Source organism: Marmota monax, unplaced genomic scaffold, assembly GCF_021218885.2.
Source record: "Marmota monax isolate L192 unplaced genomic scaffold, Marmota_monax_Labrador192_F-V1.1 WCK01_AAM20220418_F8-fsc00203, whole genome shotgun sequence".
Classification (NCBI taxonomy): Eukaryota; Metazoa; Chordata; class Mammalia; order Rodentia; family Sciuridae; genus Marmota; species Marmota monax.
This window is the reverse complement of record NW_026694787.1, coordinates 230,467-257,415: the sequence shown is the minus strand read 5'-3', so window position 1 is coordinate 257,415 and position 26,949 is coordinate 230,467. Positions and strand designations below refer to the sequence as shown.

Genomic DNA, 26,949 nt, shown 5'->3' with positions numbered 1-26,949 from the left:
TGGCTACTAAATGACTAATGGTTGATAGCTTATATAGTATGGATACAAGGGACAAAAGGATGATTCACATTTCAAGCAGGACAGAACAGGACAGTGAACAGTTTTCACACAAAGTGGCATTTAATTTAAAATTATGAATTGTTTATTTTTGGAATTTTCCATTTAGTATTTTTGAACTGTGGTAGACTGTGGCTAACTGAGGCCACAGAAAGTGAAACTATGGAAAACAGGGGACCATGGTACTCTTTAGGGTAAAGAAAATAAATCTCCAGGTCCAGGTGATCTTAACTGGTGAATTGAATCTGCTTAATGAAGGAAGAGCATCAATTCTATACCATCTATTCCAAAAAAGAGAGGGAAAATTTCCCAACTCATTTTATGAGGCAGTCGTTATCCTGATTTCAAAAGACAATGCAAACAACAGCCACAATGACAACCAAAATTTCTTATGAACTTAGACGTTAAAATTCTCAAGAGAATGTTAGAAAACCAGATCCAACCATACATTAATAGAAATATACATTGCAACTAAGTGGAATTTATTTTAGGTTTCTAAATCTGCTTCAAACAATGAAACTAATCATGTGTGAGGTAAAAAATACAAATTGCATGATCATATCAGTTCATGTGGGGAAAAAAATTCACAAAATACCTATTCATGAGAAAAATTATTAGCAAGTAGTAAAGTAGAATATCTTAAACTTGATAAAAAGCATATATAAAACGTATGTAACAAACCTTATACTATTTTGTGAAATAATCATTGCTTCTCTTCTAAAGCAAGCATGTCTACTTTCACGGCTTCTACTTAATATCATATTGCAAGTCTTCTCCAGTATAGCAGGAAAGAAAAGGTATAAAGATGGGAAAGGAAGAAGTAAAACTTTGCCTGTTTGTAGATAATCTTTGTGTAGAAAATCCAAAGAATTCTACAAAAACTGTCTTTTAAAACTAGGGAATATTGAGGATAGTAGGATATAAATTACACATACAAAGGTCAATCATATTTCCACATAGTAGTGATGAAAATTTGCAAACTAAATTTCAAAGCAGCATAATTTACAGTTGATTCAAAAATAATGAGATGACTATAAATTTAGCAAAAGTGCCTACATGATCTATATGTGAAAACTGCAAATCACTGATGTATGAAATCAAAGTCATAAATAAATGGAGATACACACCATGTTCATTAATTAAAAGACTCGAGTTAGTAAGATGTTAAATTCTCAAATTTTCATGTAGGTTTGGTGAAACATCAGAATTCCAGATGGAATTTTGTAAGTACAATCTAATTCTAAAATTCATATTGAAAAACAAAGGTACTAGAATAGTTAATCAATTTTGAAAAAAAAAAAAACTTGACTTTTTGACAATTATTTTTAAAGAGATTAGCTCATTTTAAGTCATATAGTTTCAGTAATCAATCAAAACCGTAATATGGGTAGCAGGATAGACAGAGTCCAGAACTATAACTTTATAAGTATGATTAACTGGATTTCGAGAATGGTGCCAGCAATTCAGTGGAGAATGGTAGTCATGGTAGTCTTCAAGAAATTTTGCTGGAATACTTGGATAGCAAAAAAAAAAAAAAAAAAAAAAAAAAAAAAAAAAAAAGAAAGAAAAGTAATCTTCAACTTAAACCTCACACCTTATACAACAACTGACTCAAAATTGATCCATATTAAAACTATGATGTTATGCCACTACATAGCTATTAGAATGGCCAAAATTTAAAATATATATAGAGAGAAAAATATGTTTTTAAAAATCTAGCTAAGAAAGACCCTCTCTCTTATATGGACCCCTTTGGTATTGGGAGATGCTAAATGTAAAAAATAAAACTGTAAAACTTTTAGAAAAAAAGCTTGACTTAGATTTTTTAGATGATAGTAAACTCACAATCAAGAGGAAAATGTTTTCAATGTATTTGACCTAATCAAAATTAAAAACTTTTCATCTACTGCTAAAGACCCTGTTAAGAGGATGAAAAGACCAACCACAGACTGAGAAGAAATATTTACAAATCAGTTCAATAAAAGACTTGCCTGTAAAATGTATTAAGAACTTTGTAAACTCAGTAGTAAGGATGCTGATAATCCAAATAGAAAATGTGCAAAGTTTTTAAACAGATATTTTACCAAAAAAGTATATATGGATAGCAAACATGCACATGAAAGATGTCTAACATCATTAACTATGAGATAATTACTAGGAAAGTATAAAAACCATTAAGATATAGATTATGTATAATATAAATATGGATAACCATTAGAGAAATCCAAATTGAAACTATTATGTTATGCTACTACATAGCTGTTAGAATGGCCAAATTTTATATGTATATTATATATTTTTAAAAAATCTACCTGATAAAGAACCTCTCTCTTATATGGACCCCTTTGAGATTGGGAGGTGTTTCAGTTGTTGGGTTTTCTAGAAAGGAGTCAGATTCAGTTTGTGACCAGTAAGCAGCTCTGAGTATTTCTAGTGAATTGCCTGAGATATCTCATTTGAAAGTACCAAGGTTCCAATAATTTGTTAATTTTTTTACGTCCATACCTTCTTTACAGTCATGATTTTGTTTTGTTTTCTTTTCCTTAAACTGGGCCTCCCCAGTCATTTAAGCTTTGTCCTCCAAAAAAAGCCTGATGACATTAACAGACAAGAGAGGATAAGGAGTATTGAAAAGCCATTGTGAATTTGTTTAGTGGTGAAGCAAATACAAGAAAGAACACAAAGTTGTTCCAAAATAGACGTGAGTAACATTAGCTCGAAATAAAACCTAGGTAAATTCATAGAGCCACTGTGTGTTAGTGTTTAACCAAGTGTGAGGATGGGTTCTGGAGTCAGACTTAAGAGTTTGAACACTACTTCCTAGGTGTGTGAATGTAAATAAGTCATTTAACTTTTCTCTACTTTTGTTTTCTCAACTGTAAAATGGGAATAATAATAGTGCCTATCGCCCAAGAGTTATTGTGGAGATTAAGTTATTTAGTGTATGTGTAACATTTAAACAGCAACTGGCATATACTAAGCCTTCAGTAAACATTAGCTCATAATCTTTAACATTTCGAGCAGATGCTGTACTTAAATTCTTAGCTTCTTTGGAAAGTGAACAAAAATACTGACTTTGTCTAATATTCCTTTTTGGTTTTGTGGGGGGAAAGTGCTGGGGATAGAACCCTAGGCCTCCTACAGGCTGGGCAAGTGCTCTGCCACTCAGCTACATACCCAAACCCGCATATCTTTTTGTTGTTTTGATTAGATGTAATGAAGAGACCTTAAAAGAAGAAAGAAGTATCAAAGAAGTTCTAAGTATTAAGAACTTTAAAATTGGGAAATTGATAACAAATATTACTTTTCTAGAATTTGATTATTTTCCAAAATTTCTTACAATGTTTTTCTTTAAATAAAATACCAAATATCATTTTATTAATATGCAAGCTTTAAAACAATTCACTTTTTATTATTCAAAATCTTATCTTGGGCTATTGCATTTTGGCACTTTTGAAAAGCTATTCCTAGTAATCACAATTTTCCATTTCTCTTTGTAGGTCACCATTTGCTGCTGTGACAGACTATTCAGTTACAAGGAACAATGTCATACAGCTCTGCTTGGAATTAACAACAATTGTGCAACAGGTATTAGCTGACAAAATTTCCTTCTGTTAATTTCTTAGCAATTTCATATTTTAATAATGACAGTATTCTATTTACCAAAAGCTTGTAAAATAGTGGTTTCAAAGTTTCTGAATCAAAGACAAATGTTCTAAAGAAACCAAATATATCGATATTTATTGGAAAACTATGCATATGGCTCAATAAATAGGGATTTTGTTTATCTGAAGATATAAAAATAATTTTAACTTTCAAATAAATTATTATAATAAGGTCATAATGTCTATTCATCTCACACTTGGCATGTGGGTGACTAAACTCTGTTGCTTTTTGTAAAATGAAATTACCCCATTTAGATTATAGTCTCAGATTTTTACTCTAAAACACTATTGGTTTCATTTATGTATGCCCATATAAACAAATATATGTAATAGCTTTTAATAATGATATAACTACCTGAACTTTTTTTTTTTTACTTTGGATATCATCTAAGCCAGGAATCCCAAAATCAAATGCCTTCAGGAGTCCAGAAGCTAATGTAAATGTTTGAGTCAATCCTGATGTAAGACAGAGAGAAATTGTAGAAACTGAAGTCAATTGACTACTAGATATTCTGCAAAAATGTTTAAATCTAATAAAAAATACTTCTGAGAGGTCTCAGGCCTGTAACCACCACTCTTTATAAATCTTATGTCAGTTTATTGCTGCTGCTGCTTTCTCAGAATACTATTACCAATGACGGAGATATAGGATGGCAGAGGATAATGTAAGATGATAAAAAATTATTAACTAAATTAGGGAAACTGGTGGTTTAATTTATCATTCTGCTTGTCCTTCATGACCAGGGATAATTGTAACTTTCTTATATTGGCTCTATTTTCTCTAAGAAATAAGAAATTTTTACTAATGGAGACATAAATCCTTCAGTATATTTTTGTTGTACTGTACAGATTTTATTTGTACCATATATAAGAAACTACAGGTTTTCAGACTTTTTTTATTTTAGCATAGAGGTTAACTTTGTGACTTTTAATTGTGGAACATGTCAGGCATTCATCAGAATTAAATCATGGCAGTGAGATGTTAGCCAAAGAGACATTCATGAAGATGGTAAATATTTTATTAGCTTTGAAGTACCCTAATAGTCTAACTCTACACTTCAATTTTGATAGCAATAAACTTAGTTTCTGGGTTTCAAAGATCTCAATGGATGATGGAGAGAAGAGTAATATTTTTGGGAAAAAGTTAGCAAATGTTTTCTGTAAAGAGCCATTTAAGTCTTTATAATCTGTATAGTTATCTGCCACAATTACTTACCTCTCTTATAGAGCACCAACAGCCAGACAGGTATGAATGAATTAATGTTACAATAAAAATTGTTTTACAAAAATAGACAGCAAGTCAAATCTGGCACATGAGCCATAATTTACTGAAACATCTTTTAGGACAATGCTATTCCAGTGGGACCAGTAGTAATGTTATCATGTGGAAACATGTTAGAAATTCGGATTCTTAGAGCCACTTCAAATGTACTATAAGCAGGGCCCAGGAACCTGCATGTTTGCCAGTTTTCATACACTGATCTAGAGCACAGAGATGGAAACAATGATATAATTTATGAACAATTTTTTGTACTGAATTATCAGTAGCATTTCTTTAAAAATCTATTTCCTAAAGCTTCACTTTTTTGAGGCATTAAATTTGATCAGAGATTTAGGGTCGTGGATAACAGATTATTAATTTCTTTCTTTTTACTATGAGAGAAAGAAATTCGACTTAAAGGGTACATGGCATTTACACCATAATTACACCATAATTATTCATAGCATCTTAATATTGGGTATGTGATCAGTAGTAATCTATGTGTAAATAATAATAACAGTAATTATTATATGATAAAATCTATGCTACCCATATTATGTATATTATTTAAGCATTTTTATTTATATATGAGACACAAAGACAATTGACATACTATGAAATTAAGCCAAAGAATTAACAATTTGATAATTTCAATATTTTATATAGAAAGGAAACTCATTGTTACAAAAGCATTGTTATTCCTATAAGAAACCAATCAATGTGATGTTAACTTCAAAATAATTTTAAGTATATTTATGGTATGAAAGTAGGTGATTTTAATTTTTTGTGTCTCCTTGAAACATCTGAAGCTAGAAATCAGTTTAAGATTTACTTTTGAGTAATATGGTGATACTTTGTTGACTTATAAACCAAGACTGTACTTCTAAATGGCACATGTAAGTTTTCTTGGAAATCCTGAAGGAGAGTATCAGCGAATTTATTGTTACTTAATTCATATCTATTTAATGTTTTACCATATTAAAAAGGGATAAACAAAATGATCTTTCCTTTTAACTCATATATAGATTGAAGTCAAAAGTGGAGTGTTTCTAATTTTAGGACTCAAAGGTAACAGAACATACGTTTGTCACTAATCTTTAACTCTTGAGAAAAATAGCTGAAATAATTTTTGGTGAATTAAGGACTTCTGTAGAGACATAAACAGTTATGGAAGTACAGTTTATGTCAGATGTGACTAGCCCACACATTGTGCAGTTATAAGAACCTACCATCTAACTAAGAAGTGATTCAGTTTTTCTTATTTCTGGAATGTATGAATGCCTGCTATTGACAACTACTTTATAGAAAACAAAACCCACTCTTATATTGCTCCTAGAGACTTATTTATTTTCTCAAAAGGACCTTTTCATAGCTGCACTGTTTAGCTCAACATTCTCTTTAAGAATTTTATTTTAAGATAGAAATAGGTTTAAATTTTGTTATTTACAGGTTAGGAAACATTAGGTAGAATAGAAAGAATGCTTTTACAGGTTGAATTTTAGGTACTTCGTTTTTAGTCAAACATGGAATTATTAAAATACTGCACATGTACTCAGAATACAGAAAGACTTTCTGGACCCTCTATCCACTGTATACTCTGTCTTGAAGAGATTCCATGCCCTTCTTAGAACATTCTGCTCTACGTTACCTCTGTTTTTTTTTTTTTTTTTTTAATTTAGTGGTCATAACGTTTGTCACAGTTACTTCTACCTGATTCTCATTTTTCCAACACATTTCCTGTTCAGTGTTTCACCTTTAAGATAGTTTGGTACAAAAACTTCTGTACATGGCTATTCTTTATTCTTGCCTTGCCTACTCCATCCCAACTTATACCTTTAAAGGAAATATAAATATTTCCTTTAAAGTACAACAAAAAGACATAGTTAAAGTAAGTCTCAGTTCTTACTTTAACTATGTCTTTTTGTTGTACTTTAAAGGAAATATTAGATGCAAATTTCTCTTAAGAAACTGTTTTATGACATCCTGATTTAATCTACTTAAATATAAAAGTAAGTAACTATAGAAACAATCACTTTCAGATTAGTCATTCCCAAATCCATGCTCCAGTTTTGTCACTTTCATCAATATTCCACTATTTCCAAACTGATTACACACTTCTCTCTTCGAAATTCAAAGGGATCAACATATGATTCTAGCATAACTTTGGTTTTATCTTCTAGTACTCCTAGGCATTTTAATTGTAGTCTAGGTCATGTGAGTGACATATCATCAGTAAAATAGATCTTAAGGTTTCTCTTTTATGTTGACATCTCTGCAGAATATACCCCATTTATCTGTTTATCTCTGACTATTAAAATTATGTCCCAGTTTTAAAACTATTAGGAAGTACAATTTCATTTGTGAAACTTTTCCAATTTCCCAAAACTGATTGTACCAAACCCCTCTTTTGACTGTTTATATTTAATGGTATTATTGATATGGTTGGAATTATAAATAGTACTTTTCTGTTTGTCCTCTACTTTTCCTATCTATTCTTGAGACATAAATATATATGTTAATTATTTTTTTACAATTCCATTTTGTTTCCTTTGTTGACTTTATAATTTGTTGTCATATGAGAGACAGAGAAGAGTCCCTTAACCTTAATTTGCATGGCTATGAATAATAATTTTCTCATTTCATTAGATTATGAACTCAAAGACAGAAACACTTTCTTATTAATTTTCAAATATAGTAGGTGACATTGTAGATACTTTTTCATATTTGTTAAAATAAATTGACCTGATCAGTGTTATTCCCTTCAATTTGTACATGCTCTTTTCTCTCCTTTTGAAATTAAATGCTTGAATTATTACTCATTTTTGTTTCCTCTCTCATGTAAACCTTCAGTTTTGTTTCTGCTCTTAATATAAAGAACTTCAGAAATAATCATCATTTTACATCTCTATTCATTAGTGAAAATGAGAGTACTGATCCTCCTAACCATTTTTCAAGCCTACAGTGATAGTGACTACATCTTTCTGAAACATTGTACATATTTATAATGCTAACAGAACATATCTTTTGGAGCAAATTTAATTATAGGCATAATACATTAGTACTTATGTATCATCTCTTAAATAATCTATTGTTCTACTTTTATGTTATGTCATTTCAGCACCAAATTTTTCTAGGCTCTGTGGTCTGTTGCTACCCAGAGTAGCAATAGGAATGTAGCTCAATTAATCTAGACTCTACTTTTCTGAATTTTTCCAATTTCCTAAAATGAATTTGAGTTATCAGAAATTTTTTTTCAAAATGAATGTTGTGTACATTGGAGAAATGTTGCTTTGAGAAAAGACGACAGCATAGACAAATATTTAAATTATATCTTGATGTGAATTACATAACTTACAAATCGTTAATGTCCATCTAATCATCTAATTCAGCCTTTATATACATGGTAATCAGTCCATTTGTTTGGAATTGTATGACATTTATGAAGACAGGAATTAAACTTAAGCTGCCAGTTAAAGAGGCCAATATAAGGAAGGTATAGATTTTAAAAAAAGTATCTAGGGCACGCATTTATTACCAGGTTTTTAAGAAATCTCATCTGAACAGTTATGATGATAGTTATGCTTTGAAATATGCTGTGCTTCAAATTATTTTTCACTCAACTTTAATTATTTTTATTCCCTTTGCAGCAAGAAGAGACGATCAATATCTAAAAATAAACTGCCACAAATGGCTTTTCTCCCCCCTCTTAACACAAAGGGGTGGTACTATGAAGTATAAAGTGCTTTTTTATATTGGTCACTTATATTTAAAATAACACTACAATTAGAAGAAAAAGAGATCAGTTTCCTTTAAAAAAACACCATTTGGTAGAATGTATTTAATCTGCTTTATCTATTTTACTTATTCCCAGTTGTGATGGTTTGAGATTATGATATTTGAAGTTCTTTTAAAGAGATTCACCTCCAACATTTTCCTTTCCACATAAAATTGGCCATAATAACATTGTTGAGAAAGAAGGGAAACTGGGGCTGGGGATGTGGCTCAAGCGGTAGCGCGCTCGCCTGGCATGTGTGCGGCCCGGGTTCGATCCTCAGCACCACATACAAACAAAGATGTTGTGTCCACCGAGAACTAAAAAATAAATATTAAAATTCTCTCTCTCTCTTAAAAAAAAGAAGGGAAACTGATTTTAAAATCTTAAGTGGAAAAATTTCTCACAAATGACTGAAGCCTCATTTAGGGCACTGTCAGCAACTGAATCAGAAAATGAGACAGGTACCCACGCGTTCTTGTCAGCATTGATATAATTGCCATGATGTGTGTCTTAATGGATATCAGCATAACTTAAAATTATTCTAATGTGCCATTTTTATGTTTTCCACTTTAGACACAAAAAAATGATGTATTGGAGTGTCACTCGTTAAAGAAATTAGGCTAAAAGTGTTGGTTTGAAAGGATAAGCTTTGGTGAAGCTTAGAATACTTAGTGTAGGGGACAAGGATGGAAACAGGTAGTCTTGGAAGACTTGAAACTCAGCCCTTTTACCTCATTTTATATTGGAGAAGCCATGTCATTGCTTGCAACGTGTATAAAAAGAAATAATGATACCTACTTTAATTTATTGCATGTATAAAAAGAAATATCTGCTTTAAATTTATTGCAAGAATCAAATTAGGTATATTTAAAAATGGCTCACAATGTGAAATGAAAACTGAAAAGAAAGTAATGTCATAAAATGACTGAGAAATAAGGAGAGAGGATAAAAGGAAGTAGCATAATCACATTTTTAAAAAGATAAATGTGTAGTTTTTTTTCTCCATTTGGTGTTTGTTATTTTTCTTGAGCTGCATTTACAGTTAAATCTGAATTACATGATGAGGGAATGATTTCAACATGTGAAACATTTGAAATCAGATTTTCAAGTGTTAAATACAGAGTGAAAACTTCCTTCTAAAATTCAACTTCTGGCAATATGCTTTGTCTCCTCTAAACTGTATTTTTGCTTTCTTATTTGCTTATTCATTTTCAGTCTTTTTAGATTTATTTTCTGTGTCCTTGGGTATCACTCGTTGTCTGAATAGGGTTGGAAGTATTTTACAGAAACCTGTCCCAACCTAGTCATACAAAAACAACTAGACCAAAGTGCTTGAGTCTTTTTCTATAAGAAATATATTTACTTAAATTGTTATTTTGACTTTCTGACAATTCCTTTATTTTACTTTGTTCCATATTTACCTATTAGAGATATTTCATTTCTTTCTAAAAATTATTCATTAAAATAGAAAAAGTATTCTTTAACTATCAATATTGAAAATGTTTATTTTGATGGAAAACATCTCTAAATTATGTATATATGCTTTCTAATTATTTTTGTTACCTTTATAATACTTTAAATACAAAGAATAAAAGTAAAACATATAAGCATTCTCTGTATATGAATTTTTAAATAAAAACAAATAATCATATTGAGTGTATAGCCCTTCTTAAATGTGTTCCTGATTGAATTTAATCTAAACACTGTATATTTTTAATCTTAGGTTGTCATTTACTCAAGGTAAATACTTGAGAAAAAAATGAGAGCTTTACTGTGACTTGTTCAATCGAAATTTGTGGTTTAAATTCTTAAAGCACATATTTGTAAATACTAAAAAAAATGCAAAATTTTGTAAAAATAAATAGCCTAGGAGTTATTTTCAAAATTTCACTAAGGATTTATTTATTCAGGGAAATTTGTTCTGTAAATTTATTTACAATAGCTGTTATATTTAACTTAACTATATTCCATCTGTGTGAATACTACTTCCTTTCACTGGCATCTCATATCATTTATTTTGGCATTTTATGGCAAAATTATGTGGAATTTAACATGAAATAGAAGATTGAGTTTATTATTCTGCCTCTGCTTTTAGTTGAAAGCTATGAACTTGAACCAGTTATATCTCTGATCATTTTTACCTACATCTCTGAAAGTTGATCATACCCTATTGGATCATTGTAGGGTTGTTGTAAAGACTGAAAACTATTTTAGCCTACTGTCTATAATTTAGTGGAAATTTAATAAATGACTATTAGAGTTATCTTATGTAGCAAAAGAGCCTTTGGAAACACTAAACTCAGCTATGTTCTTGCTCCACAAAAAATTAAAGGAATGATACTCTGCTTGCTTTTGGTATTGAGTGGCAATGAAAAATGACCTATGAACATATGTTAATACACCGTAGTGAGTCCTACCATCTTATACATCCATAATAAGGTCCTAATTAGAATAAGATATATTCTGTGTTTGTATAATCATATCAAAATGAATTCTGTGATGTATAACTACCTAACTAAATAAATAAAATGAAGGATTGAAAAAAAGATTTTAGTTTAATTTGGGATATTCTTTAGATTTTAACACAAATTGATTACTGTTCTTCATATTATGAAATGTATTTTGTAATACCCATGTTCAAATGTAATGCAAAAGTTAATTTGAGTTGACTGTGAACTTGCCGTCTCTTTCCACATGTACAAATAACCTAGAGTTAAAAATAGAAAGCTCAAAACATGTAAAGGCAAAAGCAGTATATTATAATCATATAGAATGTGTGTTTTAAAAGGGATATTAAGATCAAGTAATAGTTAAATAGATGCAGTGATGTAACGTGGGAGCAGGAATTGTACTGGAGTAGGCAGAGTATATATTCTTATGGTTCATATAGTGTTAAAGTATACAAAATGCCCATCCAGGATAGTCTGACAGTCATTTCAAACACAACTTTAAATATAATTTTTCTGTATACTCAGGGTTAGTGTTTAAGCCTTCTTGAACCAGACATTCTAGGTGACCTAAAAATTGAATTGGGGCTCTTGGGATGGAAATTGGGGCATTTCAGACCAAAACCAGGGCAAGTCTTATATATATTTTTTATACAGTATGAATTACGTAGTATACCCATTTTAGGCTATATGAGAATTCTCCTTTTCCATATACTTTCTATTTAAAATAATTTACTTTTAGTTCAGTGCAATTATACTTTGTCCTTTAAGTGTATCTTTAAGCTGTCTTAACCATGAAGAAACAATTCTAATATCTTTCAAAATTTTTATATGATCCTACTCTAGGGAACCAAATGTTAGATATAGAACTATTAGAAATAATACTCAAATAATTTGAAGTCTTTCTCTGAAAACACATAAAAACTAAAAATATAGACAGTTTACACACTTATAGTATGTAACACACACACACACACACACACACACACACACCCCTGTATCTTCTCAAAGGCCTTTGTATAATGAGAATGTTTTAATCAGAATAGATATAAATGTGCATCTTCATTAATTATATTTTTAAAAGAACCCTATTATTGACAGCTATATATTTTCTGAAGACTCAGAATGAAAAGATAAAAGTGATGAATCATCGTATGCTAAGACTTTATTTAGCAAAGGAATATTTGGAACATGGGAAGTAAAAATTTCTTACCCTTCTATCTTTCTGACACTAGTCTGGCTATGAACAGAAACTTAGAATTACTGTATGTTACATAAAAATGGATAATGAAATAGATTTCTTCTACATGTTTATTTTTGTACTGATGTAGACTGTACTTCATGTTATCTGTGTCATCCTCCCAAAACATTTTTAAAGCTGTAGATATTATCACCATCAGTAATCACAGAAGGAAAATAGATGAGATATAACTAAATTTAATTAAGTTCTTTTAGATAGCAAATGTCAAGATATTATTTCTTAGATATATGCTGCCTTCAATAGATTACATTTTAAATTTTATGTAATATTTTATATATACCAAAGGATGTATGTAGCATATGTATTTATGTATGTTATATAGCATAACAATTAGTATGCATGAATCTGTCTTCAAAATTAATAACTAGGATATTGCCAACTTCGATTTAATTATACTGAGCTTCCTTCACATCTCAGCAACCTTTGTCCTCTCAGTGTGTTTATCATTTCATTTTTTCTTAAAATAGTTTCATATACTTCTCTAAACATATTTAATTATGGTTGTCTTTGAGCATTATAAAAATGGTATCACTCTTGCTTTTTTCACTTGATGTGTTTTGAAATTCATCTCTACTTGGTTCTATAGCAGTAGTTCATTCATTTTTACTGCAAATGAGATTGCATTATGTGCATATACTCCAAAATGTATACTATCCTAACCACAAACATTTGGAGATATATGTATTTTTTCACTATATACCAAGGAGTGTAATTGCTAGGTTATAGTTTGCACTTGCTCATCTTTATAATTGCACCACATCATGTTCTCAAAATATTATTGTTTATTATGTTTTGTACTTTAATATCTATCTACTCCTGAATTATTTTATTTTTGTTAGTTATATAGCTCATCTTTCAAAAGGCTTTTATAATTTCCTCACAAAGACTTTAAGAAAGAACTTTACCATTATTTCTGTGGTATGTGTATGAAACAGATGTAGAAAGGTGTGTTAGTCAATTCTTGAACCTCATAGGTAATAAAATAAACTTCAGAAGAAAATTCCTCATATACTACTATTTGTGATGTACTGTTATGACTCCTTTTGAAGTGAAAAGTAATACTAATCCATTTAAAAAAGATTTGCTGTGACATATTTGGTGAAAGCAGGAAAAATCCTCTTACACCTCTGTGTCTCCAGTGCCTGGCAAACAAGTGTTGAAAGAATAAAGGAATTAATTTTCCCCTTAAAAACACCAAAAAGTATTACAGAAATTTTTATTTAGCTCCTGAAACTCACTGTGATACAGATAAATGACCTAAAAAGAACTAACTGGATGGGCTGGGGTTATGGCTCAGCAGTAGAGCACTTGCCTAGCATGTGTAAGGCCCTGGGTTTGATCCTCAGCACCACATATAAATAAATAAATAGAATAAATATATTGTGTTCAACTACAACTAAAAAATAAATATATTTTTTAAACTAACTGGAAAATACTAATTTTTCAAAGATGATGAAATGCATATATGTCATGATTATTACAAATACAAAAATATGTTACTTTTTCCTCTTCTTTTTTTTAATGTTACTTTTTCCTCTTCTCCTTTTATTTATTATACCTCCAGGAAGGTGGGTTAGGAGAAAACATTGACAAAGCACCAATCTCTCCATAATGAGTTGAGGACTGACAAGAACAGGAATACTGTAGAGAGGACTAGAGGCTCAGAGAAGAGGCTAGGTTTAGACCTAGAAAAGTTCCCCATTTTGTTCAGTCTGCTTTCCACTCTACCCAAATCAATTCGTGTGTGTTTCTGAACATCATCTAGAATGCATTTGTAGCCTAGAAATTCCAATTTTGATCTCATGTCAAATTTGGCAATCTGATCCATAAATGAACATAGAATATAATGTCATTGAACAATGCAATGCCAGTTAGAGTGGGAGTTATAAAAAGAATCTGAGAGGAGAGTCAAAAGATTCAATTAGATAACTTTATTGGTCTGGTTCTATAAATATTTTCTTCAGTATGTAGCTCCTGTGTAAGTAGTGTGCCAAAGTTTTTGTTTTATTTTTTTTTAGAAATGTCTATTGTCATCCAGGCATGTTGGTGCATGCCTATAATCCCAGCAGCCCAGGACACTGAGGCAGGAGGATCGCAAGTTCAAAGGAAGCCTCAGTAACTTAGGGAGGCCCTAAGCAACTTAGCAAGACCCTGTCTCAAAATAAAATGGGCTGGGATGTGGCTCAGTGGTTAAGCACCCCTGGGTTCAATCCCTGGCACCAAAAAAAATGTCTGTTGTCATGCTTTTTAGCAGGTATTAATACCTTAACTGTTAATTTCCTTTATAATGACTTACTGTTTTCTACCGCCCCTCCTTACCTTATTAAATATCTCACTAGACTTTCTGTTTCTTCTCACCTAAACTGTTTATATAAACATTCTCCTGCTCTGTGTACCCACAAAGGTTCTAAACTGACTGTTAGAAATATATTCTTCCCTTTGCTCTTCAACCTACCTTTTTAATCCCATCCTTATTTGATATCATTTGGGCAAATGCAATCCCTCATGACATTTGAAAATTATTAGCAGGGAAAGGAGCTCTGCAAAGTTTAAGACGTACTCCTAACAACATTACTGTTTTGAAGTTCATAAAGTGCTTTTATAACATTATTATATTTGTTCTTCACGGTAATCAAGTGTAGTAGGTAGACCAAGTATCATTATCTCAATTTTATTTTATTTTTTTTTTTGACATTTTATTTTATTTTATTTTTTTTTTTTTAATTTTTTTTTATTGGTTGTTCAAAACATTATAAAGCTCTTCACATATCATATTTCATACATTAGATTCAAGTTGGTTATGAACTCCCAATTTTACCCCAAATACAGATTGCAGAATCACATCGGTTACACATCCACATTTTTACATAATGCCCTATTAGTAACTGTTGTATTCTGCTACCTTTCCTATCCTCTACCATCCCCCCTCCCTCCCCTCCCATCTTCTCTCTCTACCCCATCCACTGTAATTCATATCTCTCCTTGTTTATTTTCCCATTCCCCTCACAACCTCTTATATGTAATTTTGTATAACAATGAGGGTCTCCCTCCATTACCATGCAATTTCCCTTTTCTCTCCCTTTCCATCCCACCTCATGTATCTGTTTAATGTTAATCTTTTCTTCCTGCTCTTCCTCCCTGCTCTGTTCTTAGTTGCTCTCATTATATCAAAGAAGACATTTGGTATTTGTTTTTTAGGGATTGGCTAGCTTCACTAAGCATAATCTGCTCTAGTGCCATCCATTTCCCTGCAAATTCTATGATTTTGTCATTTTTTAGTGCTGCGTAATACTCCATGGTGTATAAATGCCACATTTTTTTTATCCATTCATCTATTGAAGGGCATCTGGGTTGGTTCCACAGTCTAGCAATTGTGAATTGTGCTGCTATGAACATCGATGTAGCAGTATCCCTGTAGTATGCTCTTTTAAGGTCTTCAGGGAAAAGTCCAAGAAGGGCAATAGCTGGGTCAAATGGTGGTTCCATTCCCAGCTTTCCCAGGAGTCTCCATACTGTTTTCCAGATTGGCCGCACCAGTTTGCAGTCCCACCAGCAATGTACAAGAGTACCCTTTTCCCCACATCCTCTCCAGCACTTGTTGTTGTTTGTCTTCATAATGGCTGCCAATCTTACTGGAGTGAGATGGTATCTTAGGGTGGTTTTGATTTGCATTTCTCTGACTGCTAGAGATGGTGAGCATTTTTTCATGTACTTGTTGATTGATTGTATGTCCTCCTCTGAGAAGTGTCTGTTCAGGTCTTTGGCCCATTTGTTGATTGGGTTATTTGTTTTCTTATTGTTTAATTTTTTGAGTTCTTTGTATACTCTGGATATTAGGGCTCTATCTGAAGTGTGAGGAGTAAAAATTTGTTCCCATGATGTAGGCTCCCTATTTACCTCTTTTATTGTTTCTCTTGCTGAGAGAAAACTTTTCAGTTTAAGTAAGTCCCATTTGTTGATTTTTGTTATCAACTTTTGTGCTATGGGTGTCCTATTAAGGAATTTGGAGCCCGACCCTACAATATGTAGATCGGAGCCAACTTTTTCTTCTATCAGACGCAGAGTCTCTGATTTGATATCTAGCTCCTTGATCCACTTTGAGTTAACTTTTGTGCATGGCGAGAGGAGGGGATTCAGTTTCATTTTGTTGCATATGGATTTCCAGTTTTCCCAGCACCATTTGTTGAAGATGCTATCCTCCCTCCATTGCATGCTTTTAGCTCCTTTATCAAATATAAGATAGTTGTAGCTTTGTGGATTAGTCTCTGTGTCCTCTATTCTGTACCATTGGTCCACCCTCCTGTTTTGGTACCAGTACCATGCTGTTTTTGTTACTATTGCTCTGTAATATAGTTTTAAGTCTGGTATCGCTATACCGCCTGATTCACACTTCCTGCTTAGAATTGCTTTTGCTATTCTGGGTCTTTTATTTTTCCATATGAATTTCATGATTGCTTTATCCATTTCTACAAGAAATGCCGTTGGGATTTTGATTGGCATTGCATTAAACCTATAGAGAACTTTTGGTAATATCGCCATTTTGATGATGTTAGTTCTGCCTATCCATGAACAGGGTATATTTTTCCATCTTCTAAGATCTTCTTCTACTTCTCTTTTTAGGGTTTTGTAGTTTTCATTATATAAATCTTTCACCTCTCTTGTTAGGTTGATTCCCAAGTATTTTATTTTTTTTGAGGATATTGTGAATGGAGTGTTTTTCCTCATTTCCGTTTCAGAAGTTTTGTCGCTGATATACAGAAATGCCTTTGATTTATGCGTGTTGATTTTATATCCTGCCACTTTGCTGAATTCATTTATTAGTTCTAGTAGTTTTTTTGTAGACCCTTTTGGGTCTTCTAGGTATAGAATCATGTCATCTGCAAATAGTGATAATTTAAGTTCTTCCTTTCCTATTTTTATGCCTTTAATTTCTTTCGTCTGTCTAATTGCTCTGGCCAGTGTTTCGAGAACTATATTGAATAGAAGTGGTGATAGAGGGCATCCCTGTCTTGTTCCAGATTTTAGGGGGAATGCCTTCAATTTTTCTCCATTGAGAATGATGCTAGCCTGAGGCTTAGCATAGATAGCTTTTACAATGTCGAGGTAAGTTCCTGTTATCCCTAGTTTTTCTAATGTTTTGAACATAAAGGGATGCTGTACTTTGTCGAATGCTTTTTCTGCGTCTATTGAGATGATCATATGGTTCTTATTTTTAAGTCTATTGATGTGGTGAATAACATTTATTGATTTCCGTATATTGAACCATCCTTGCATCCCAGGGATGAATCCTACTTGATCATGGTGCACAATTTTTTTGATGTGCCTTTGTATCCGGTTCGCCAGAATTTTATTGAGGATTTTTGCATCTATGTTCATCAGAGATATTGGTCTGTAGTTTTCTTTCTTTGAGGTGTCTTTGTCTGGTTTCGGAATCAGGGTGATGTTGGCCTCATAGAATGAATTTGGCAGAGCTCCTTCTTTTTCTATTTCCTGAAATAACTTGAAAAGTATTGGTATTAATTCTTCCTTAAAGGTTTTGTAAAACTCCGCTGTATACCCATCCGGTCCTGGGCTTTTCTTGGTTGGAAGTCTTTTGATTGCTTCTTCTATTTCATCTATTGTTATTGGTCTGTTTAAGTTGTGAGTATCCTCCTGACTCAGTCTGGGCAAATCATATGACTTAAGGAATTTATCAATGTCTTCACTATCTTCTATTTTATTGGAATATAGGTTTTCAAAATAATTTCTAATTGTCTTCTGTATTTCTGTAGTGTCTGTTGTGATATTGCCTTTTTCATCCCGTATGTTAGTGATTTGAGTTCTCTCTCTTCTTCTCTTCGTTAGCATGGCTAAGGGTCTGTCGATCTTATTTATTTTTTCAAAGAACCAACTTTTAGTTTTGTTAATTTTTTCAATAGTTTCTTTTGTTTCAATTTCATTGATTTCCGCTCTGATTTTAATTATTTCTTGCCTTCTGCTACATTTGCTGTTGTTTTGCTCTTCCTTTTCTAGGGCTTTGAGATGAAGTGTGAGCTCATTTATTTGTTGGTTTTTCCTTTTTTTGAGGAATGACCTCCAAGCGATGAATTTCCCTCTTAAAACTGCTTTCATTGTGTCCCATAGATTCCGATATGTTGTGTCTGTATTTTCATTTATCTCTAAGAATTTTTTGATTTCTTCCTTTATGTCTTCTGTAACCCATTGATCATTCAGTAACATATTGTTCATTTTCCATGTGATGTAGGATTTTTCCTTCCTTCTTTTATCATTGATTTCCAGTTTCATTCCATTATGATCAGATAAAATGCATGGTATTATCTCCACCCCTGTATATTTACTGAGGGTTGCCCTATGGCATAATATATGGTCTATTTTTGAGGAGGATCCATGTGCTGCTGAGAAAAAAGTATATCCACTTGATGATGGTTGATATATTCTATATATGTCAGTTAAGTCTAGGTTGTTGATTGTGATATTGAGTTCTATAGTTTCTTTATTCAGCTTTTGTTTGGAGGATCTGTCCAATTGTGAGAGAGGTGTGTTGAAGTCACCCATAATTATTGTGTTGTGGTCTATTTGATTCTTGAACTTGAGGAGAATTTGTTTTATGAACGTCGCAGCACCATTATTTGGTGCATAAATATTGATAATTGTTATGTCTTGTTGGTAAATGGTTCCTTTTAACAGTATATAATGTCCTTCCTTATCCCTTTTGATTAATTTAGTCTTGAAGTCAATTTTATTCGATATGAGGATGGCCACCCCTGCTTGCTTACGAGGACCGTGTGCATGGTATATTTTTTCCCAACCTTTCACCTTCAGCCTGTGTATGTCTTTTCCAATCAGATGTGTCTCCTGGAGGCAGCATATTGTTGGATTTGTTTTTTTAATCCATGTTACCAGCCTATGTCGCTTTATTGGAGAGTTTAAGCCATTAATGTTTAGAGTTACTATTGATATATGGTTTGTACTTCCAGCCATGTTTGATTATTTATCTTCTTTTTTTTTTTTTTAATTTAGTTTGTTTCTCCATGGTTAGCTTTCCCCCCACCCTCTGTCTTTATAGAGGCACTTCCCACTGATGGTTTTGGTTATTGTTTTTCATTTCTTCCTCGTGTAGTGTTTTGCTCAAGATGCTTTGCAATGCTGGTTTTCTGGCTGCAAATTCTTTTAGCTTTTGTTTATCATGAAAGATTTTTATTTCGTTATCGTACCTGAAGCTTAATTTTGCTGGATACAGAATTCTTGGTTGGCATCCATTGTCTTTCAGTGTTTGAAATACGTTGTTCCAGGATCTTCTCGCTTTCAGCGTCTGTGATGAAAAATCCGTTGTTAACCTTATTGGTTTACCCCTGAATGTAATCTGCCTCCTTTCTCTTGTAGCTTTTAGTATTTTCTCTTTGTTCTGTATATTGGATATCTTCATAACAATGTGTCTTGGCGTTGGTCTACTGTGATTTTGTGTGCTCGGTGTCCTGTATGCATCTACAATTTGTATATCCGTTTCCTTTTTTATTTCTGGAAAGTTTTCTGTAATTATTTCTTTCAGTAGGTTACTCATTCCCTTGGTTTGAATCTCTGTACCTTCTTCTATCCCGATGACTCGTAGGTTTGGTTTCTTTATGTTATCCCATATCTCTTGGATGTTTTTCTCGTGGTTTTTAACCAGCCTTTCTGAGTTGGCTAGGCTCTTTTCAAGATGATATATTTTGTCTTCATTATCTGATGTTCTGGCTTCTACTTGCTCCACTCTGTTAGTGATACTCTCAATTGAGTTTTTAATTTGGTTTATCGTTTCCTTCATTTCTAGAATTATTGTTTGGTTTTTTTTAATAATCTCAATCTCCTGATAAAGATGCTTAACTTCTTCTTTTATCTGTCTATGTAATTCATTTTCAAAGTGTTCTTTCACTGTTTGGATTTGCTGTCTCGTATCTTCTTTAAGGTTCCATTCCATTTGTCTAAGGTATTCCTTGAGTTCTTTATATGACCATTTTTCTGCTGACTCTAGGTCCTCCTGATTATTTAGGCTGTCCTTCATTGTTTGTACTCCTTTTCTTCCTTGCTTTTTTATGCTGCTCATGTTACTTCTTGTTCTGTTTGACTGCTGAGTTACTGTTTACTCTTATAGATTTATTTGATGCTTGAGAGGAAAGATATTAGAAGGGAAGGGAAGAAGTCACTAAAGAGAATGAGAGTAGGCAGGTAGAATTCAAGGAAGGGGGAATAAGAAGATTGAAAAGAAATGAAAAGACAAAAGAAACAAGAATAATAAAGATTAGATAATAAAGAAAGAAAGAAAAGACGGAAAAAAAAATTTTAACAAAAATAATAGTGATAATAAAAAATGAAAATTAAAATTAAAAAAAAATAATAATAAAATAAAAAAAAATTAAAAAAAATAGAAACATTGAAAAAAAATTAAAGAACAACAACAAATAAAAATTGAAAATGAAAGAAAAAGAAGAAAGAAAAAAAAAAAAGAAAAGAAAAAAAAATGATAATAATAATAATAATAAATGCAGTCCTAGAGTTCTATTAACTTCTCTTCCAGTAGGTGGAGCTGTGCCCACTGGGCCAAGCTTCTCCTCTCAATAGGTGGGAACCATTCACTGTGCAGCAGCTCTTTCTCCTAGACTGGGCGGGTCTCCAATCCTGAGTGTCTAGGGCCTTGTCTTGTGTTTCCTCAAGCCAGGCCGTGCTCACCTGTGGCGCTCACCACAATACTGTCTACACGCCAGGTCTGCTGCTCCTGGGAGCCCTGTTTTCATGAACACCTGGGCTCACTCTCCCTGTTTGCCTCCCTCAGACCCTAAGTTTGTAGAGCTTGGGGCTGAGATCCCCCAGCGAATTTGCTTGCCCTCCTGTAGCCACGCCCCCGGTAGCTGGTGCAAGAGACCTCAGTTGTCAGCACTGGTGGGAGCGGTAGCCGGGAGTTCCGCGCCGCGAGTCCTGCGCCACTCCTGGTTCCCTCGGTCTGGTTATTGCGTTCACAGGAGAGCTGGGAGTGGCCCTTAAGGTTTCCCCGCTGTGTGGAGAGAGATGGCTAGGGGATTACACACCTGTCGCGCTGGTTTCACTGCAGTTATCTCCTCCGCCCATGATGCCATTTCTCTGCCATGGTGATATCCCATGCAAATGGTGACCGTTTGTTCCCTTTGCCGGATGACCAATGCAACGGGTGGGTCCTGACTGTCTCTCCCAATCCCCGTTTCAGTCCTGTGGCCACTGCCTATGAAGGCTCGGTTGGCTTTTACCTCTGTAAGTTCCTAAGGGCCGGCCAATTATTTCAGCGGGATCGTTAGTGCTGAGTCACACGAAGCAGGCGAACCGGAGCTTAATTGCCTCCGATTCGGGCTCTGTGTGTGTGTTCTGAGGGGCCCAGCCTGTACACCCCAGATCCACGTCAGCTCAGCATTGCCTAGTGATCCTGAGCAAACAGCATTTAGACAGTTTACGGCTCCCTATGCCCTCACAGTTGAAGATGTCAGAGACTTGATCTCTCTGCGCCTGCCACCATGTTACATCTCCTCAGTAATATTCATGTTGCCCTTACAGCTTCCTGGTATAAGCAAGTTCTTGGGATTATACAAACTGCTGCTTCTGTTTCCAGTCCAGATTTCTAGAAATGAAACTCTGGGCCGCGCTGACGAGCGTCCGCGCTTGTCTGCGACCGTAGCAGAGCCGCCCTGGCAAGCGTCCGCGCTTGTCTGCGCCCGTAGCAGAGCCGCCCTGGCCTCCGCAGCTCTTCAGCCCGGTGCCAGGCCCCAGGGGCCCAAGCGGCTGCCGCCGCGGCTCTCCGTCCCCCTCCTCCGGAGCACGGGTCCCCTGGCAGGGGGGTGCAGAACGACCCCAGAGCAGGCTCTGCCCGAAGGTGCAGCGGCGAACAGGCCACAGAGACGCTCGAGGCTGCAGTCCAGCCTTCGGAGGACAGGGCTCGGCACGCAGCCCAGCTGCAACCTCTAGGTGCGGCTGCCGGACAGTGTATACGGAGCCATCAAGACAGCAAGCAGAAAGCAAATGGCGGCTCCCGCGGAGTGGATTTTCGGCACAGAAACCACAGCCCCGCCAGCAATCCCAATCCACAAACTCTCCCTGTATAAAAAATATTCAAAAAAAAAGAAAAAAAAAAAAAAGGCGGGGCGCACTGAGCTTTCTTTGCCTCGGGTACTTACAATCCACTGCTGATTGCACATTCAGCTTCTCCGCCCGGAGCGAAGCGAAAGAGGAAGCAGATGGGAGCAAAGCGCCCGCGGCTCTGAGCAGCCAAGCGTCTCTTTTTCGATTTCTTTGTTCTTCCTGCTCCTTGGCAAAGTGGTCCACTACAGATTAACGGTGAAAGGAGCTTTAACAGACTGTGCGAAATCTCTATTAAAGCCGCTGCTTTGAGCACCACGCTCAGCACTTCAGCAACCCCCGTACGCAGCGGCCATCTTCCCTCTCCCTGATCGACTTTTGACCATTTATCTCAATTTTATAAGTGAGCAAATGGAAATTTAGAGAGGAAAAATGACATATTAAGTGACAAGGTTCAGGACATAGATCCAGATATTCTATAATACTTTGTACTCTTTGCTTCTCAAATGTGGCTTTATCTTAGAATCTGGTAAAGAGATTTTTAAAATCATTGATACTTGGGCCCCATTCAAGATCTATTAAATCAGACTCTCTTGGGAAAGGGGACTTGGCATCAGTATTTTAAAAATAATAGCTTGAGTGATTATAATATGAAACCAAAGTTGATAACTACTGTATTTGTACTGATATTTTAGTAGGAGATATTTATGAGGTGGGATTAAAATGTATGTGATCAAGAAGTGTTTCCCAAATAGTGATTCATGGACCATGACTCCACTGGAGAAAGAATATTAAAATGCAAATTTTCCAGACATTACCATAGGCCAAATGATTAAGAAGTGTGGATCTGTGAAGTTCACTTATTTATAGGTGATATTAGCCCAGAGCCTATACATTAATAAAGATGGCTGGTTGATGTTTTGAATTTACCACTGTAGTTGTATGTGGCTCATAATCCCTCTGCAGTGAATAAATATTCAAAGGATTAGACTTGTTGTTTGAAACATCAAATGTTATTAAAATGATTATTATGCACTTGTAATAAGAGGGCAAGAGTGCTAATATGTGAAATCAACAGATGGCCAGGAACTAGTTAGTAAAACAAGAAGCAATAATAATGGTTAATAAAGTTTAAAAAAAAGTTTTAAGCGTTCATTATAAACTATTGTGCCTAGATTATATCATTGATTATATAGTATGCCTTACATGAATTATGCATCATGGATTCTCATACCTACATAAAATGAAAGCAACAAACCAAAGAAAATATACAGCTACTAGTTATAGGCACTGGTTTTCTAAGGCATTTTACCTCTGCTGAAGAAGTTTTTAATAACCTAGTTCCTTATTTTGGGACAGAATGACCACCAATATCAGGTAATTCAAATGAAATTATGCCCTAACACAAGTGAAATGATGACTTGAAATTGTAGTTGACAGTGGCAGGTTAAATAACTGGTTGGAATTAAGTAATTGGGACAAGTGAGTATGAATCAAACTTATAAAATGAGATAAAAATTATCTATAAATACTATATGAGAAAAAGACGAGATTTGCATGAAGATAGTAGAATGTATCCTTGTTGATTGGGGCTTACGATGTGTGAGGAATGACATCACACCTCTGAAAAACTAACATTCATATTTCTTAAAATGAAGATATACAACCTAGAAAATTTATTTCACTAAACTCTGCATTGATTAGATCACATGTATATCTGTCTTATTTTTCCCTTGTATTTGGTGGAGGATTATATCATCCATGGTAAGATAGATTAGGCTGCAGTAACAAACAGCCTGAAAATGTTTGTGACTTTGAATAATACTCATATTCCATGCTCATGCTCCATGTCCATCCTAGGTTGCTATAGCTCTGCTCTATTTCCTGTTCACTTTATAACCTAGAGAGAAGGAGTAGCCTCTTGTATAACATTGCTAGTCATCATGGCCTAGGGAAAAGACAGCATGGTGAACTCTGTATTGTTTTTTAAAATTTCTACCTGGAATTGAGGCATAGGTGTCTGCTCACATTTTATTGGTTAAAACAAGTTATGTATTTGTGACTGATTTCAGTGGCTCTCAGAATTTTACTTTTCCCTCAGACAAAAAGGCAGTATATGTTTGGAAATAATACAATCTGCCACAGCGATAACTCTTGTGAAGAATTCCATGATAGCCTTATACTAGCAGCTTGAGGACAACAGTATTTTTTATTTGAACATAAAGAAAAAGACTAAATTATGTGGGAAATTTTTAAATGTAAGAATACCTTGGTAAAGATTGGGTTCACAAATTTCTTTCTTCTCAGTAGTGTACGGTGTGTATGTATATGTTTGTACTGGTATTTTAAGGGCAATCTTCTGAAATGTAGGTGGTAGTTTGGGTTGAGGAAGGGATAAATTACTTGTTGAATTTTGTCCAGTTGTAAAATTCTGGATCATAATCATTCAGTGTTAGTACCAGGAAACATTAAAAGGATACTCATTCTGTAGAATATCTCTTTTGAAGGTGTACCAAATTAAGCCTAGACATTAGACTAGGATTATTGCTTGGACAATTTAGTGTTTAATGAGATTTAAATATCTTGTCATCATCATCAATCTAAAAATAATTATTGAATATATAAATATAGCTATTAGATCTAAAAATAACTATTGGATATAAATGGTACTTTTTAAAATATTGCAGTCACTGAAAAGAAATAGCTCTATTTTGTCTATAAGTATATAATCTAAATGGATAAAGAGACAAAGATATATGGGCTAATGAAATTTTTAAAGCGATACTAAGAATTTGTTTCAAATATATCATAGCAGCTCTTACTTTCAGATAGCCAAGTGGATAATCTTGAGTTGAAGAATTAGCACTGACTTTATATTTTATTTATGATGAAATGTGGTATTTATTTTTGCTTTACTAAATTTGTCACAAAGGAAAGATTGTCTCTCATAACTTAGATCCTGTAGATTTTCTTTCCCATAGAATATCTCAGATGGTCATTAAGTAATTTGAACATCTGAAAATTAGAGATGCTTTTTACTACAAAGAAATGTTAGTTTTGTTATATGAATGTAGATTTTTGTGATATCTTCTTTTAATACAAATCTTTATGCAGAGAAAGCCTAATTTATTTTTGTTGAAAATAACTGCTGAGATTATGTAGATTAAAGTTTAAAACCATACTCACTTTTAAAACTGTGAAACTCAATCTATTTTTGTACAAAACGTAAGTGTGAAAAAACTAAATGTACTGTGCTAATTTGGTAATTCGAAATTTTGTTTTAAAAAATATGGGTTTGAATTTTTTTCATTTTTATACTTTATCTGTAAAACCAATATAAAATATTTATTATCTAAAATGAAAGTAGGGAATAAATAGAATCAAATATTAAAAGTTCACATTAATTTTTATAGAGTATACAGAGCACCTTGAGAAATCAGACAACACATTAAAATATAGGGTTCCTTCTTTGAAAAATACTGATAGTGTAGTGGGAGAAATTAAGACTAGTTAACAAATATATGATGGAAACAAAATATGTACAATTAATAGTTATCTGTTAGGCCATTCAAAATCATTTGGGTCTTGACTCAAGGCATGTACAATAAAAAAAATAGTTCATTATGGGAAATAGCTTATTGCTTCTTCATGTTGTCCAAACAAAGCTATTAAAGTTACAATGTCAGTATAATGAGTTTTCTGTTCGTTGGTACATTGAAATTTTTATTTTGCTTAAGTCTCAGAACTTTGAACACTTAGGCACTTGTTAGAGACCCATTTAATTGAAAAAAAATGGCTTCTTTCTTGTCTCCATCCCCAAGGGTCTATGTACTAAAAGATTAGTTTATGCACTTATACAACTATTGGGCCATTAGTCTTTTGTTGTCAAGTGAAAGACTGTAATGATTATAAATAAATGGGTTCATTTTTTATTGACTTAAAAAATAAATGACAGCGAAACGCATTACAATTCTTTCAGCCCATGTTTATGTAGTTTACTATACATATACGTATTATTCACAAATAATAAATTCTCAATTTTAGTTAATGACAAAACAGAACAGTAGTACAACAACAAGAATGGGATCCTAATTAGAATAAGTTACACTCCATATATGTATAATATGTCAAATACACTCTACTGTCATGTATATCTACAAAGAACAAATAAAAAATGAATAAAATTTTTTCAAAAAGAAAAAAACAGCATGGAACTTAAATATAAGGATATAGGATTATAATAGAACAATTATCAAAGTTTGATATAGTGGTCATATTAATCACTACTTGAAAATTCTTGATGTATTATCTATCATAAGCCTCAATATAGAATTCATATTCCTTCCCTGACTTTCAAGGTAATGCATGAACACATTTCTTATGTCTGCCAAGTTCCTGTGGCACTA

General features: G+C 33.4%; 1 protein-coding gene across 5 annotated transcripts in view; it reads left to right on the top strand.

Annotated features, from left to right (window-relative positions):
• The window catches only part of Cnksr2 (connector enhancer of kinase suppressor of Ras 2), a 278,373-nt gene that overhangs the window by 57,468 nt on the left and 193,956 nt on the right, over positions 1-26,949 (top strand). For all 5 annotated transcript variants that reach the window (XM_046425867.2, XM_046425865.2, XM_046425864.2 and 2 more), the window contains exon 4: positions 3,558-3,645. In XM_046425867.2, the coding sequence (XP_046281823.1) occupies positions 3,558-3,645 (88 nt within the window). The remainder of the gene's footprint in view (positions 1-3,557; positions 3,646-26,949) is intronic.